The 16,134-nt window shown below is 38.5% G+C and overlaps 1 protein-coding gene across 1 annotated transcript in view; it reads left to right on the forward strand.

Annotated features, from left to right (window-relative positions):
* The window catches only part of HSD17B3 (hydroxysteroid 17-beta dehydrogenase 3), a 46,405-nt gene extending 37,805 nt beyond the window's left edge, over positions 1-8,600 (forward strand). The window contains exon 11 of the mRNA XM_036856156.1: positions 7,850-8,600. Within this exon, the coding sequence (XP_036712051.1) occupies positions 7,850-7,960 (111 nt within the window). The 3' untranslated portion in view covers positions 7,961-8,600. The remainder of the gene's footprint in view (positions 1-7,849) is intronic.
* Positions 8,601-16,134: the final 7,534 nt, after the last annotated feature.

Genomic DNA, 16,134 nt, shown 5'->3' on the forward strand with positions numbered 1-16,134 from the left:
GCATTTAGGTTGTTTCCATGTCCTGGCTTCTGCCCATTTTTAAATCAAGTTGTTTGTTTCTTTGATGTCAAGTTGTATGTGTTCTTTGTGTATTTTGGATGTCAACCCCTTAACAGATAAATCTTTTGGAACTATCTTCTCCCATTCAGTAGGTGACCTTTTTGCTTTGTTGATAGTTTCCTTAGCTGTGCAAAACTTTTTAGTTTGATGTAGTCCCATTTGTTTATTTTTGCTTTTGTTTCCCTTGCCTGAGATATATGCAAAAATATTATTAAGACTGATATCAAAGAGCATATTGCCTATATTTTCTCCTAGAAATTTTATGGTTTCAAGTCTTACATTTAAGTCTTTAATCCACTTTGAATTTAATTTTGTGCGTGGTGTGAGAGAGTAGTCCAGTTTGATTCTTTTCATGTAGCTGTCCAGTTTTGCCAACTCCATTTATCGAAGAGGCTGTCTTTTCCTCATTGTATATTCTTTTCTCCTTTGTTGTAGATTTATTGCACATATAAGTGTCAGTTCATTTCTCAGTTCTCTATTCTGTTCCATTGATCTATGTGTCTGTTTTTGTGACAGTACCATGCTGTTTTGATTATAGTAGCTTTATAGTATAGTTTGAAATTAGGTAGCATGATACTTCTAGCTTTGTTCTTCTTTTTCAAAATTGTTTTGGCTATTCAAGATCTTTTGTGTTTCCATGAAAATTTTAGAATTATTTGTTCTACTTCTTTGAAAAAATGCCATTGGTATTTTGATAGAGATTGCATTGAATCTGTAGATTGTTTGGGTAGTATGGTCATTTTAACAATATTAATTCTTCCAATCCATGAGCATGTTATATCTTTCCATCTCTTTGTGTCATCTTCAATTTCTTTCATCAGTGTCCTATAGTTTTCTGAGTACAGAAATACCTTAGTTAAAAGGTATTTTATTTATTTTTTTGATGTGATGGTAAATGGGATTGTTTTCCTAATTTATCTTTCTGATAGTTTGTTGCTAGTGTATAGAAATACAACAGGTTTCTGTATATTAATTTTGTATCCTGAAACTTTACTGAATTCATTGGTGAGTTCTAGTGGTTTGCTTGGATCTCTTTAGAATTTGCTATGTATAGTATCATGTCATCTGCAAACAGTGATAGTTTTACTTCATCCTTTCCAACTTGGATTCCTTTTGATTCTTTTTCTTATCTGATTGCTGTGGCTAGGACTTCCACTAATACGTTGAATAAAAGTGATGAGAATGGGCATCCTTTTCTTGTTCTGAGCTTAGAGGAAATGCTTTCAGCTTTTCCTCATTGAGTATGATGTTAGCTGTGGGCTTGTCATATATGGCCTTTATTATGTTGAGGTAGGTTCCCTTTATACCCACTTTGTTGAGAGGTTTTATCATAAATGGATGTTAAATTTTGTCAAAAGCCTTTTCCACATCTATTGAGACGATTATATGATTTTTATTCTTGAATTTGTTAATATGGTATATCACATTGATTGATTTGTGGATATTGAACCATCCTAGCATCCTCGGGATAAATCCCACTTGATCATGATTGTATAATCTTTTTAATGTATTGTTGAATTTGCTAATATTTTGTTGAGACATTTTGCATCTATGTTCATCAGTGATATTAGCCTGTAATTTTCTTTTTTTGTGTGATATCTTTGTCTGGTTTTGGTATCAGAGTGATGCTGGCCTCAGAATGAGTTTGGAAGTGCTCCTTCCTCTGAAATTTTTTTGGAATAGTTGGAGAAGGATAGGTGTTAATTCTTTAAATGTTTGGTAGAATTCACTTGTGAAGCCATCTTGTCCTGGACCTTTGTTTATTGGGAGTTTTTATTTTTTACTTAAAAAAAATTTTTATTGAAGTATAGTTGATTTACAATGTTGTGTTAATTTCTGGTATACAGCAAAGTGATTCAGTTTTATACATATGTATTCAGTTTTATATATATATATATACATATTCTTTTTCATAGTCTTCTCCATTATGGTTTATCACAAGATATTGAATATAGTTCCCTGTGCTATACAGTAGGACCTTATTATTTATCTATTTTACATATAGTAGTTTGTATCTGCTAATCCCAAACTCCTAATTTATCTCCCTCCCCCTTGCTATCCCCTTTGGTAACCATAAGTTTGTTTTCTACATCTGTGAGTCTATTTTATTTTGTAAATAAGTTCATTTTTTCCATTTTTTTAAGATTCCACATATAAGTGATATCATATGGTATTTGTCTTTCTCTGTCTGACTTACTTCTCTTAGTAGGATAATCTGTAGGTCCATTCATGTTGCTGCAGATGGAATTATTTCTTTTTTTTTGGCTGAGTTATACACACACACACACACACACACACACACACACACACACACATATATACCACATCCTCTTTACCTATTCATCTGTCAATAGACATTTAGGTGCTTCCATATCTTGGCTATTGTAAGTAGTGATAACTATGAACATTGGGATGTATGTATCTTTTCAAATTAAAGTTTTCTCCAGATATATGCCCATGAGTGGAATTGCTGGATCATAGGGTAACTCTATTTTTGGTTTTTTAAAGACCATCCATACTGTTTTCCATAGTGGCTGCACCAATTTACATTCCTACCAACTGTGTAGGAGGGTTCCCTTTTCTCCACACCCTGTCCAGTATTTATTATTTGTAGACTTTTTAATGATGGCCATTCTGATTGGTGTGAGGTGATACCTCATTGTAGTTTTGATTTGCATTTCTCTAATAATTAGTGATGTTGAGCATCTTAGGCCATCTGTATGTCTTCTTTGGAGAAATGTCTATTTAGGTCTTCTGCCTATTTTTTGATTGGGCTGTTTTTTTTGTTATTGAGTTATATGAGCTGTTTGTGTATTTTGGAAATTAAGCCCTTATTGGTTGCATTGTTTGCAAATATTTTCTCCCAGTTCATAGATTGTCTTTGTCTTTTTGTTTTGTTTATGGTTTCCTTTGCTGTGCAAAACCTTATAAATTTGATTAGGTCCCATTTATTTATTTTTGCTTTTATTTCTATTGCTTTGGGAGATGTTGGGAATTTTTTGATTACTGATTCAACTTCATTATGAAAATTGGTCTGTTTACATTTTCTATTTCTTCCTGGTTCAGTCTTGGGAGATTGTACATTTCTAGTAATTTGTCCAGTTCTTCTTGGTTGTTAATTTTATTGGCATATAATTGTTCATAGTAATATCTTATGATCCTTTGTATTTCTGAGGTGTTGGTTGTAACTTTTCCTTTTTCATTTCTGATTTTATTGATTTGGGTTCTCTCTCTTATTTTCTTGATGAGTGTGGCTAAAGGTTTATCAATTTTGTTTATCTTTTGAAAGAAACAGATCTTACTTTCATTGATCTTTTCTGTTGTTATTTTAATTTTTTTAGTCTCTATTTCATTTATGTCTGCTCTGATCTTTATTATTTCTTTCATCATACTAACTTGGGGTTTTGGTTGTTCTCTTTTTTCAGTTCCTTAGATGTAAGGTTAGATTGTTCATTTGAGATTTTTCTGGTTTCCTGAGGTAGGCTTGTATCACTATAAACTTCACCCTTAGAACTGTTTTTGTTGTGTCCCGTAGATTATGCATCATTCTGTTTTTGTGTTCATTTGTCTCCAGGCAGTTTTTGATTTCTTCAGTGACCCACTGGTTGTTTAGTGGCATATTGTTTAGCCTCCACTTGTTTGCGTTTTTTGCAGTTTTTTCTTGTTGATAACTAGTCTTATAGAGTTGTGGTTGGAAAATATGCTTACTATGACTTCAGTCTTCTTAAATTTCCTGAGACTTGTTTTGTGGCCTAGCATGTAATCTATCCTGAAGAATGTTCCATGTGCAGTTGAAAAGGATGTGTATTTTGTTGCTTTGGGAGGGAATGTTCTATATATACCTATTAAATTCATCTGTCCTACTGTATCATTTAAGGCCTGTGTTTCCTTATTGATTTTCTGTCTGGATGGCCTGTCCATTGATGTAAGTGTGTTGTTAAGTTCCCCTACTATTATTGTGTTACTGTCAATTTCTGCTTTATGTCTGTTAATATTTATGTACGTATGTACTCCTATGTAAGGTGCACATGTATTTACAATAGTTATATCTTCTTCTTGGATTGACCCCTTGATTATTATATAATGTCCTACTTTTTCTCTTATTACAGTCTCTGTTTTAAAGTGTATTTTTTCTTTTTTTTTAAATTGGGGTATAGTTGTTTTACAACGTTGTGTATTTTTTCTGATGTATGTTTTGTACCCTGGCTTTCTTTTGATTTCCATTTGCATGGAATATCTTTTTTCATTCCCTCACTTTCAGTCTGTATGTGTCTTTAATTATTAATTAATTTTTCTGCACTGCGTGGCTTGTGGGATCCTAGTTCCCCAACCAGGGATTGAACCTAGGCCCATGGCAGTGAAAGTGCTGAGTCCTAACCACTGGCCCACCAAGGAATTCCCTGTATGTGTCTTTAGATCTGAAATGAGTCTCTTGTAGGCAGCATATATACTGGATTTGTTTTTATATCCATTCAGCCACTCTATGTGTTTTGATTGGAGCATTTAATCCATTTACATTTACAGTAATTATTGATATGTATGTTCTTTTTGCCATTTTGTTAATTGTAATTGAGTTGTTTTTGTAGTTCTTTTTTGTTCCTTTCTACTTCTTTTTCTTGCTTTCCTTGTGATTTGATGACTATCTTTAGTGTTATATTTTGATTCCTTTTCCTTTTGTGTGAACATATCTATTATAGGTTTTTGGTTTGTTGTTACCATGAGGTTTATATATAGCAATCTCTATATATACATGATTGTTTTAAGTTAATGATCTATTAAGTTTGAACACATTTTAACAATCCTGTATTTTTACTCCCCGCCCTTTATATTTACTGTTTTTGACATTATAATTTGCATCGTTTTGTTCTGTTTATCCCTTAACTGCTTATTGTGGATATAGATGATTTTACTACTTTTGTTTTTTAACCTTCCTCCTAGCTTTATATGTGGTTTATTTACTACCTTTACTGTATGTTTGACTTTACTGATGAGATCTTTTCCTTTCGTACTTTTCATATTTCTATTTGTGGCCTTTTCTTTTCTGCCTAGGGAAGAAGTCCCTTTAACAGTTCTTGTAAAGCTGGTTTCATGGTGCTGAACTCTTAGCTTTTGCTTGTCTGTAAAACCTTTTTTCTCACCTTCAAATCTGAATGAAAACCTTGCCAGGTAGAGTATTCTTCATTGTAGGTTTTTCCCTTTCTTCACTTTCAATACACTGTGCCACTCTCTTCTGTCCTGCAGAGTTTCTGCTGAAAAGTGAGCTGTTAGTCTTTTGGGAGTCCCCTTCTATGTAACTGTTGCTTTTCCTTTGTGGCTTTTAATATTCTCTCTTATTTTTACTATTTTAATTACAATGTGTCTTGGTGTGGTCTTCTTTGTGTTGATCATGTTTGGGACTCTCTGTGCCTCCTGGACCTGGATATCTGTTTCCTTTCCCAGGTTAGGGAAGTTTTCAGCTCTTAAGATGTCTTCACATATCTTCTCTGTTCCCTTCTCTTTCTCTTCTCCTGCTGTGACCCTTGTGATGCTAATGTTAGTATTCTTGATGTCACAGAGGTCTCTTAAACTCTTCTCATTTTTAAAAATTCTTTTTTCTGTTAAGCTTCAGTAATTTCCACTACTATGTCATCCAGTTTGCTGATACATTTTTATGTATCATCTAATCTACTGATTCCTTCTACTGTATTTTTATTACAGTCATCATATTCTTTAGCGCTGTTTGGTTCTTTATATTTTCTAACTCTTTTTAAAAAAACTTCTAACTTCTCACTCCGTTCATCTTACACCATTCTTCTCCTGAGTTCTTTGAGCATCTTTCTGATCATTACCTTGAACTCTTTATCAGATAGATTGCTTATCTCCACTTCACTTAGTTCTTTTTCTGTAGTTTTATCTTGTTCCTTCATTTGGAACATATTCCTCTGTTGCCTTATTGTGCCTAATTTACTGTTTTTATTTCTATGTATCTGGTAGCATGGTTACATTTCCTGATCTTGGAGAAGTGGTCTTTTGTGGGAGATGTCCTATGTATCCCAGAAGTGTACTCCCCTCTGGTCAACAGAGCTATATGCTCTAGGAGTGCCCCCATGTGGACTGTGCAGGTTCTTCTGTCATGGCGGGCTGATTACTGTGGGTGGTCTGGTAGGCTAGGTTGGCCTCCAGTTCTGTCTTTTGCGGAGGCTACTGGCCACTGGTGGGTGGGACTGGGTCTTTAGGTGGCTGGCTGTGGAGCCCCAGGGTGTCCTGGGGCTAGTGCTGCCTCACTGGTGTGTGGGTCAGACTTCAGGGTTGCTGGTTACAGGGCTTGGGATCCCAAATCTAGTGTTGGCCTACTAGAGGGTGGGGCTGGTTCCTCACATGGCTGGCTGCTGAGTCTGTGGTGTCCCAAAGCTGGTGTCAACCCTCTGGTGAGTGGGGACTGATCCCAGGGCAGCTGTGAGGCCCAAGGAGTCTCAGAGCTGGTGTTAGTCTGCTGATGGGTGGGCTAGGTCCTGACATGTCAGGCTGTGGGGCTGTCATGTTCTTGGAGCTTGTGTCTGTCTGCTGGTAGGTAAGACTGAGTTCCAGGGCTAGTGACATCCCACTGGTGGGCAGAACCAGGTCTTGGGGTCTTTGGCTGCAGGGCCCATGGGTCCTGGAACTGGTGTTGGCTTGCTTGTGTTCAGGGCTGAGGCCCAGGGTGTCCTGGAGATAGTGACAGCCCCCTGGTGAGCAGAGCCTGGTCCCAGTGTCTCTGGCTGCAAGGCCCTGGGGGTCCTGGAGTTGGTGTTGGCCTGCTGGTGGACAGGTTTGGACCTGACAGCTGGCTGTGGGGCCTTGGGGGTCCTGGGGCTAGTGCCAGTGCCCTGGTGGTTGGGCTTTTGCCCTGGTTGCCAGAGTGTGTGAGATTTTGTGTGCCCTTTAAAAGTGGAGTTTTTATATCCTAATGCCCTCTGGCTCTACTGAAAATAAGCCTACTGATTTTCAAAGCCAAACATTCTGGGGCCTCATCTTCCTGGAGCAGGACCCTCAGGCTGGGGAGCCCAATGTGGGGCTCAGACCCCTCGCTCCTTGGGGAGAACCTCTGCAATTGTAATTATCTTCCCATTTGTGGGTCTCCTGCCTGGGGGAATAGGTCTTGATTATACCGCATTCCACCCCTCTTACTCATCTCTTTGTGGTTCCTTCTTTATATCTTTAGTTGTAGGAGATCTTTTCTGCTAGACTTCAGGTCTCTCTCATCAGTAGTTGTTCTGTAAATAGTTGTAATTTTGGTGTTCCTGTGAGAGGAGGGGAGCTCAGCATCTTCCTGCTCCACCATCTTGGCCACTCTCCTGTTCATTCACTCTTTTATGCATTCAGGTATTTGCTTAGTGCCTACTGTGCCTCAGGCATTGTGCCAGGTGATGGAAAGCATTTCTGATTCTTTTCCTGGAATCTCATTTTAGTAGAATCTTGCTAGAAAGAATATGAAGACACTGGGAGATCAAGCACCAGAAAGAGAAAGTGCTCACTAAGAGAAAGAAGAAAGGGAGGGTGTTACTATGTACAGAGTTCTATTAATTTAGAAATACCTCACGACTGTTCTGACAAGTGACTGCTTTGACTGTTCTGACATTCCTGAGAAAACCCTGTTTGCTGAGAAAATGTCACAAGACATTTAAACTTTAACAACTACTTAAAAGATTTGGGACTTAACTTCAGTCATCAGATATACATTTTTAAAGATGATGAATATAAATTGAGATGTTTTCTTGCAACTTCCTTGCTCTTCTTTTCTCCCAGACACTTATGTTTTTGTCTATTAAAGGCAAGCATTCTGAGCGTGATCCCATCATGGGCCTTCTACAGCAGCGTGTTTCAGAAGATGCTCCTGACTCGCTACATGGACTACCTCAAGCAGAATGCCAACATCAGATAGTCCTGGTGGGCTGATGTGCCACCCAGCATTGCTTTCTTCACCAAGTTCTGCGTTGGCCACAGAGGACCCAGGAACAGACCAGTACTTGTCACCTCCCTGAAGCTGGAGGGCCCATGTCACAGATCCAGTACTTAAAATTCAACTTTGTTTTGCAATTTTAGTCAAGTCTGGAGATCTTTGGGAGAGCTGTGATGTAAAAACATGTGTTGTGCAATGGGGTTTTAATAGTTACAGAAGGTGAGGGTGTCTATAGGTAAAACTGGAAAATTTTCTGTATGGGATTATAATATAATGTAGTGTGAAGAAAGCCTCCAATTCTTTGAATATTGGTAACAATTATACCTAGTAATCTACTTTTATAGCTATATTAAAGAATGTCTGAAATTACTAAACTTTATCAAGACTGCTGTAGTCCTAGAGCCCTCACTGGTTCTCAAACTGGCTTCCTCAGAGACCCAGAAAACTGTCTAGGAGAAGGGGTGGGGACAACAGCTACATCATGACAGTTTCTGGGGACCCCTTATTTCAACTAATGCAGCACCAGATTTATCTATTTCAATTTTATTTGGGGTTCTATGGAAGACTGTGTTTATAAAAATAAAAACAGAAAATATGTTGCTAAAAGTAGTTTAAAAAACCATTGCTCTAATACAGGAGTTGGTATCTCTAGAAATGAGTTTTTACAGGTCTCCAGCCCTTGGGTTGCTGGACTGAGGGCTTTAATTGTCAATGCATATGAGGTGGTGTGTTAGGGAACTACTATCCTTCAACTCTTGAGGGAGTTGGGGGAGGATCATGCCAGCTGGTGACCCTGCATTGTCTGGCATTGGTCAAGAGTGCTTCCCCAAGACATCATCGTGTTCTAGGCACTGCCAATGCTTGGTGGCACTTATCTTTTCTGAGAATGTCATTTGCATTTATGGTGTGAGCAAAGATTATGTGCTGCTGCTCCAGTTTTAAAAGGATTCTGGGAGATTTGGTTGGAATTTATGGGACATTTTGATGTTCTGGAAGAAAGCAGAGGATAGAACATTTAAAACCTTGGTAAGCTTAGAAAGTGGACTATAATATCATAGCTCTTATTAGACCTTCTCTGAGGAAAAGACTGGGAAAATTTATCCATTTGAAAGTATAGATATCTACTTATATTTTCTCAGTTATGGGTAACAATAACAACTATAATACAGGACGCTTTTATGTACTGATTATTAACCTGGTGTCTTTCAGTCCTAAGCTCCACCTTTTATACTCTGATCTATGGTGATGGTCTGGGGAAGCTTCAAACTCGAGTCCTAAGACACTCACACCAGCTGGCTTTGGGTTAGATTCTGCCTAGGGGAGGCAAATTTGGGAGAGTAAAAGGAGGTAGAAAGGGCTAGGGAAATTTCTTCGTGTTTGTACTTCTGTTGCCATCACTCTGCAGAGAGAACAGCTTTAGCCAGACTCAGCACCAATCAAGAGGCAGCCTGTAAGGATCTGAGCACCAGCCCCACAAAGCCCTCTTTAGGTATCTGAGCCTTAACCATGCAGGGGTCCCCCTCTAAGCATCCAGTTCCCAGAAACTCCACCTCCTCCTTTTTGTTCCACCAGCCCTGCAGTTACTGATATCTGGGTTACTTAGTATCCTCTTTTTGCTCTTTCAGCCTTTCAACTTTGGTGTTACCAATTCCCTCTCTTAAATTCCCTCTGTTTGAAATAGTGTGCTTTTGTTTTGTTTTTGTTTTTTGTGATTGGAGGTAACTGAGCCTGGACCTGACATAATCTGTCACATTGATTATCTTCCTCGATCTCTGAAGCAGCCTGGATGGGTGGAATCTCTTTTTTACAAAGAAGAATCAAAAACTCCTTATCAGTCAGTATCCCAAGAGGAAACAAAAGGCATGTTTGAGCAATTTGAGGAATTAATTGCAAATGTGTGGGAAGGGTGTAGGTAAGTCATCAGAGCTAGTGATAGAGGGGTGCTTTTACTACCCCAAGGCCTGAAGGGGCTGGGAAAGGACCAAATACTAGGAGAGAGAGAGAAAGGGAACTGTGTAAGAAGCACTGCCTCAGAGGAACTGCAACCTTTGGCTGAGAGATGCTGCCAGGCGGTGGCCACTCCATAGAGAGGCAGAGGGGAATTGTGATACTGTGGTTTAGAATGAGAAATATATATTTCACTTTCATTCCCATTCTTTGGAATTTCCTAAGTGATAAGAGCAATAAATGTGTCAATTGTTATTCATAATGAGCCCCTTTCAACTGCACTTGAGTTTAAGTTAATGAGGTGGCTTTTAGAAAGCCCTAAAGATGACAGTTGGTTGCCAGGGGAACCAATCATGTGATTAGAGTTGGAAATTTTAGCCCCACTCTTCAACCTTTGGGGAGGGAAGAAGGGTGGAGACTGAGTTCAATCACCAATGGCCAATGATTTAATCAATCATGCCTATGTAATGAAGCCTCCATATAATATGAACTATAACTATGGGGTTTAGAGAACTTCCGGGTTAGTGAACATGTGGAGGTGCTGGGAAGGTGTCATGCCCACAGAGGGCATGGAAGCTCCACACCCCTTCCCACATACTTTAACCTATGCAGCTCTTTCCTCTGGCTGTTCCTGAGTTGTATTCCTTTATACATAAACTGGAAATCTAGTAAGTAAACTGGTTTCCTCAGTTCTGTGAGCCATTCTAGCAAATGATCAAACCTGAGGAGGCATTGTGGGAACATCTGATTTAGAGCCAGTTGGTCAGAAGCCCAGATAACAGCCTGGACTTGCAATTGATATATGAAGTGGGAGCAGTCTTGAGGGACTGAGCCCTTAACCTGTGGGATCTGATGCTATGTTCAGGTAGATAGTGTCAGAATTGAGTTGAATTGTAGGACATCCAGTGGGTGTCCAAGAATTGCTTGCTGTGGGAAAATCTCCCCACACAGTTGGTGATCAGAATTACTTGAGAGTAGAGAGAGGGTTGAGTGGAAAAACAGGGGTGTTTTACCTTTACTGAAATGATACCCAAACTTCATTCTCCTGCTGTCTTCTGGGCCTCCTGCTGGTGCCTCCCATTGGTCACATCCAACTGGAAGCTCACTGATGTAAATCATAAGGTTAATCTCCTGAGATACCAAGTTGTGGGTGGGGAGGGGGAAGGGTAGAGGCTGGATCTGGAGCAAAGGGATGCAACATAAGCCCCACATATTAGGTGATTTGTCCAAGTCATACCATTAATAGTTGGTAGCACCTGGATTAGGACATTGGGCTTCTTTCTTACTACACTTCACTCTATGTTTCAAAAGGGGTAAAACTTTAAGCCAAAAGAGTAAGTATCTCATTGTGGAATTTATGATATCAGCAAAGTGGGAGGTATTTTACAGACATTAAAGGCTAATCTACTTAAACGTGAGACAATCATGCTTGCTTGCTGTACCAGTTATTATTGCTGTGTAATAAGTAATGCCCAACTTAGTAGCATAAAATGACAACAATTTTCTTGTCCTTACAGATTTTGTGGGTCAGAAAGGGCACAGTGGGCAGGTTTGTTTTGCTCCATGATATCTGGGGGCTCAGCTGGGAAGACTCAATGACTGGAAATGATTCAGCTTCCAGAGCTAGAATCATCTGAAAGGTTGCTTAGTTACATGTCTGGCAATTGATGGGAGTTGCTGCCTGGGACCCCAGATGGGGCTGCAGGATGGAAACCTACACATGGCTTCTCTAAATGCAGCCTGGTTTTCCTCACAGCATGGTGGCTGGGTTCCAAGAATGAGCATCCCAAAGAAAACTAGGCGGAAGCCATACTGTTTATATGACTTAACCTTGGAAGTCACATGGCATCATTTGAAAGCCCTCCCAGATTCAATGGGAGGGGACACAAACCCCATCTCTTGATGGGAGAAGTATCACATGTAATAGGAAATATTGTTGTGACCACCTCTGGAAAATACAATGAGCCACACTAATTAATCTTTTTTGTCCTGGCCTAACTCTCAATTATGGAGAGTTACTTGGCATTTCAACTATTGATGGAGCAACTTGTAAAAGTGTAGATATTGTGTTTCAAAACCTTTACTTCAATCCCTGGTAAATTTGCCTTTGGGGAAGAACTTCTACAACCAGCAGCTTAGGTGAGAAAAGGAATGCAGTTCAGCTAATAAAACCTTGGGCAGATGTTAGAGATAAATTTTTAGTTGTGTGATATAGGAGTTTTTCCAATGTATTAATTCTGGGTAGATTTGAATGATTGATTATCTAACAAGCTTTTTGAGGGTCTTTAAGAGAGCATTTCCTCATAGGAAAAGCCCTAAGATGTTGGACTGGACGAAATGAGGGTAGAAAAATGCTGTATTTTAAGATCTTTATTCCCATCACCACTAGCACTAGATAATAACTAACATTTGTTGAGTACTAATAATGTGTCAGGGACTATGTAAATCCTTCCTATATAATAACTTAGGAAGTAGGTAGGAAATCATATTATTATTACCTTCATTTTACAGATGAGGAAACTGAGGCACAGAAAAGTTGAGTAACTCATACCGATTCACCTGACCAGTGAGTGACAGAGCTGGGATATGAACGTGCATCCTCTTCCAGCATATAGGCTAAAGCACTATAGTATAGCCCTAACTGTCTGGATAAGGTTCTTTAATTGGGAGTAATGGCAAGGGGTGAACACTATTGCCCCCAACTCTGTATTTTTCACTTTCACATGTCCTGGAGAGAGGGGAGGAATTGGGCTTTGCAACCAGGCCCACATGTCTCGATTTCAACACTGACCATTTTCCAAATTTACCATCATCTGGGAATCATTTGGGAACAGCGAGGCTTGCCAAACTTCACAGAGCTTTTCTTTCCGCTGAGGAGTACTGAGCTCTTGTTTCTTGCCTGATTCTCTTCTTTTTGTTTGGAGGTCTTGGGAGCCTGAGGAACAGCATCAGCAGCTGGTCCTTCTTCCAGCCTTCCATCTGTATTACCTCCCTGGATGCCAAAGGCGGAAGAATCCCTCTGACAACACTTGGAGCAGGAAAATGAGGTGATTATGGGCTGCTGCTCCGAAAAAGTTGGGAGCTGTTGCTGGGGCAGTTCCCTGAGGCATCATCCATTTCTTGTTCTTGTGGGATGGGAAACAGAAAGCCCTACTTCAAAAAGACTTTTTTAGCCAGAGCTTGCCAGAGAAAGCTGAAGACGGTCATCCCAAGGTCAGCATGATTTTAATCATGTTTGTCTGCTTCCGATGCCAAAGAAGATGGTTATTCTCATTGTAGTTTATCCACTGTGCTTAGGACGCAGTCTGTTTTAACTTGTGACTGCCCTCTAATGGTCTAGGACAGAGACTGTTGGTTTTTTTTTATAATCCTATAGGAGTTTTAGAACAGAATCCAATTTGGGGAAAGAAATCTCTCAAATTATTTTTAGTTCTTTTTTTTTTTAAATTAAGGTATACTTGACATATAACATAATATTAGTTTCAAGTGTACAACATAATTCGATACATGTATACATTGCAAAATGATCAGCACAATAAGATTAGTTAACATCCATCATCACACATGTTTACAAAAATTTTTTCTTGTGATGAGAACTTTTAAGATCTACTCTCTTAACCGCTTTCAAATATGCAACACGGTATTGTTACCTTTAGTCACCATGCTGCACATTATATCACCAGGACTTGCTTATTTCATAACCTTTTGACCACCCTCACCCCCACACCCCACACCATGCCTCTGCTAACCATCAATCTGCTCTCTGTATTTATGAATTAGGGTTTTTAAAAAGATTCCACATATATATGGGATCATACTGTATTTGTCTTTTCTGTCTGACTTGTTTGTCTTAGCATAACGCCCTCAAGGTCCAGCCTTCAATTCTTTCTTTTTCTGAGCTACTTTTGTGAGAGTGTGTGTTTGTGTATCTGTGTACGGCATCATCAAGAGAGAAAGAGGAGGAGAGAAGAGGAGAGGAACTGTTTCACTTTCACACACTCTGACAAGATGGCCGACAATAGGCCAAGGCACTTAGCTTCTTCAGTAAAATCACCTCAGCAGTAAAGTTAGAAGATTTTATCACATGATCTATAATTTTCAATTCAGCTCTTATAGTCTATGCATCTCAAGTAAGTTTTGCAAATAAACTTTCTTTCTCAATCCTTAAAAAATAATTTTCCTGATTATAAAAAACAGTGTAGGAAATATAGAAAATATAGAAGAGAAGAAAATAAAAACCACCATTTATCCCACCACCCAATATTAACCATTCTTCATTGATTATGGATTTTCTTTTATAAATTTTCTCTTTGTGTGTGTCAGATTTTATATTCTGCCTCTTGCCTTAAGATTATAGCATGAGATTTCTTTGTGTTAATCAGTATTCAAAAAATGATTTACAATGGTTACTTAAATGACTCAACATCGTTTATTTTACCATCTTTTTTTTTGCTTTGCATTTAGGTATTTCCGTATTTTTAAAATCTTATAAATAACTTACACCAATATACATCCTTTATATGCATCGTTTTTACAGTTGTTGATGTTGATGTTTTGAGTACCTTTATAATGGCTTTATTAATTCACATACTATACAATTCACCCATTTAAAGAGTACACTTTGGTCGTTTTTAGTATATTCAAAAAGTTGTGCAGACATTGGCACAATTAATATTAGAATAATTTTTTTACATTTCATCACCCCACATAGGAACGCCATGCCCATCAGCAGTCACTCCCCATTCCACATGCCCCCTCCCCAGCCCCACGCAACCACTAATCTACTTTCTGTCTCTATGGATTTGCCTATTTTGGACTTTTAGTATAACCGGAGTCATATAATCTGTGGGGTTTTTTTATTGGCTTCTTTCACTTAGCATAATGTTTTCAAGGTTTATCCATGTTGTAACAGATATCAGTACTTCATTCCTTTTTATTGCTGAATAATATTCTATTGTATGAATAATATCACATTTTGTCAGTTCATCAGTTGATGCACATTTAGGTTATTTCTACTTTTTAGCTATTATAAATAATGCTACTATGAACATTTGTGTACAAGTTTTTGTGTGGACATATATTTTCATTTCTGTTGGATATATACCTAGGAGTGGAATTGCTGGGTGGTGTGGTAACTCTATGTTTGACCTTTTGAGGAACTGCCACACTGTTTTCCAAAGTGGTGATACCATTTTTACATTACCACCAGCAGTGTATGAGGGTTCCAATTCCTCTACATCCTCACCAGCACTTGTTATTTTCTATCTTTTAAATTATAGCCATCCTAGTGGATATGAAGTGATACCTCACTGTGGTTTTGATTTTCATTTCCTTGGTGGCTAATGATGTTGAGAATCTTTTTAAGTCCTTATTGACCATTTATTTTCTTTGGAGAAAAATATACTCAGATTGTTTGCCCATTTTTTTTTTGTTAATTTAACATCTTTATTGGAGTATAATTGCTTTACAACGGTGTGTTAGTTTCTTCTTTATAACGAAGTGAATCAGTTATACATATACATATATCCCCATATCTCTTCCCTCTTGTGTCTCCCTCCCTCCCACCCTCCCTATCCCACCCGTCTACTTAGTCAAAAAGCACCGAGCTGATCTCCCTGTGCTATGTGGCTGCCTCCCACTAGCTATCTATTTTACATTTGGTAGTGTATATATGTCCATGCCACTCTCTCACTTTGTCCCAGCTTTGTCCCCCTTCCCCCTCCCGTGTCCTCAAGTTCATTCTCTAGTAGGTCTGTGTCTTTATTACCATCTTGCCCCTAGGTTCTTCATGACCTTTTTTTTTTTTTTTTTTTTTTTAAGATTCCATATATAAGTGTTAGCATACTGTATTTGTTTTTCTCTTTCTGACTTACTTCACTCTATATGACAGACGCTAGGTCCATCCAACTCACTAAAAATAACTCAAATTTTGTTTCTTTTTATGGCTGAGTATATTCCATTGTATATATGTGCCACATCTTCTTTATCCATTCATCTGTTGATGGACACCTAGGTTGCTTCCATGTCCTGGCTATGGTAAATAGACCTGCAATGAACATTGTGGTACATGACTCTTTTTGAATTATGGTTTTCTCAGGGTATATGCCCAGTAGTGGGATTGCTGGGTCTTATGATAGTTGTATTTTTAGTTCTTTAAGGAACCTCCATACTGTTCTCCATAGTGGCTCTATCAATTTACATTCCCACCA

Source organism: Balaenoptera musculus, chromosome 6 (assembly GCF_009873245.2).
Source record: "Balaenoptera musculus isolate JJ_BM4_2016_0621 chromosome 6, mBalMus1.pri.v3, whole genome shotgun sequence".
Lineage (NCBI taxonomy): Eukaryota > Metazoa > Chordata > Mammalia > Artiodactyla > Balaenopteridae > Balaenoptera > Balaenoptera musculus.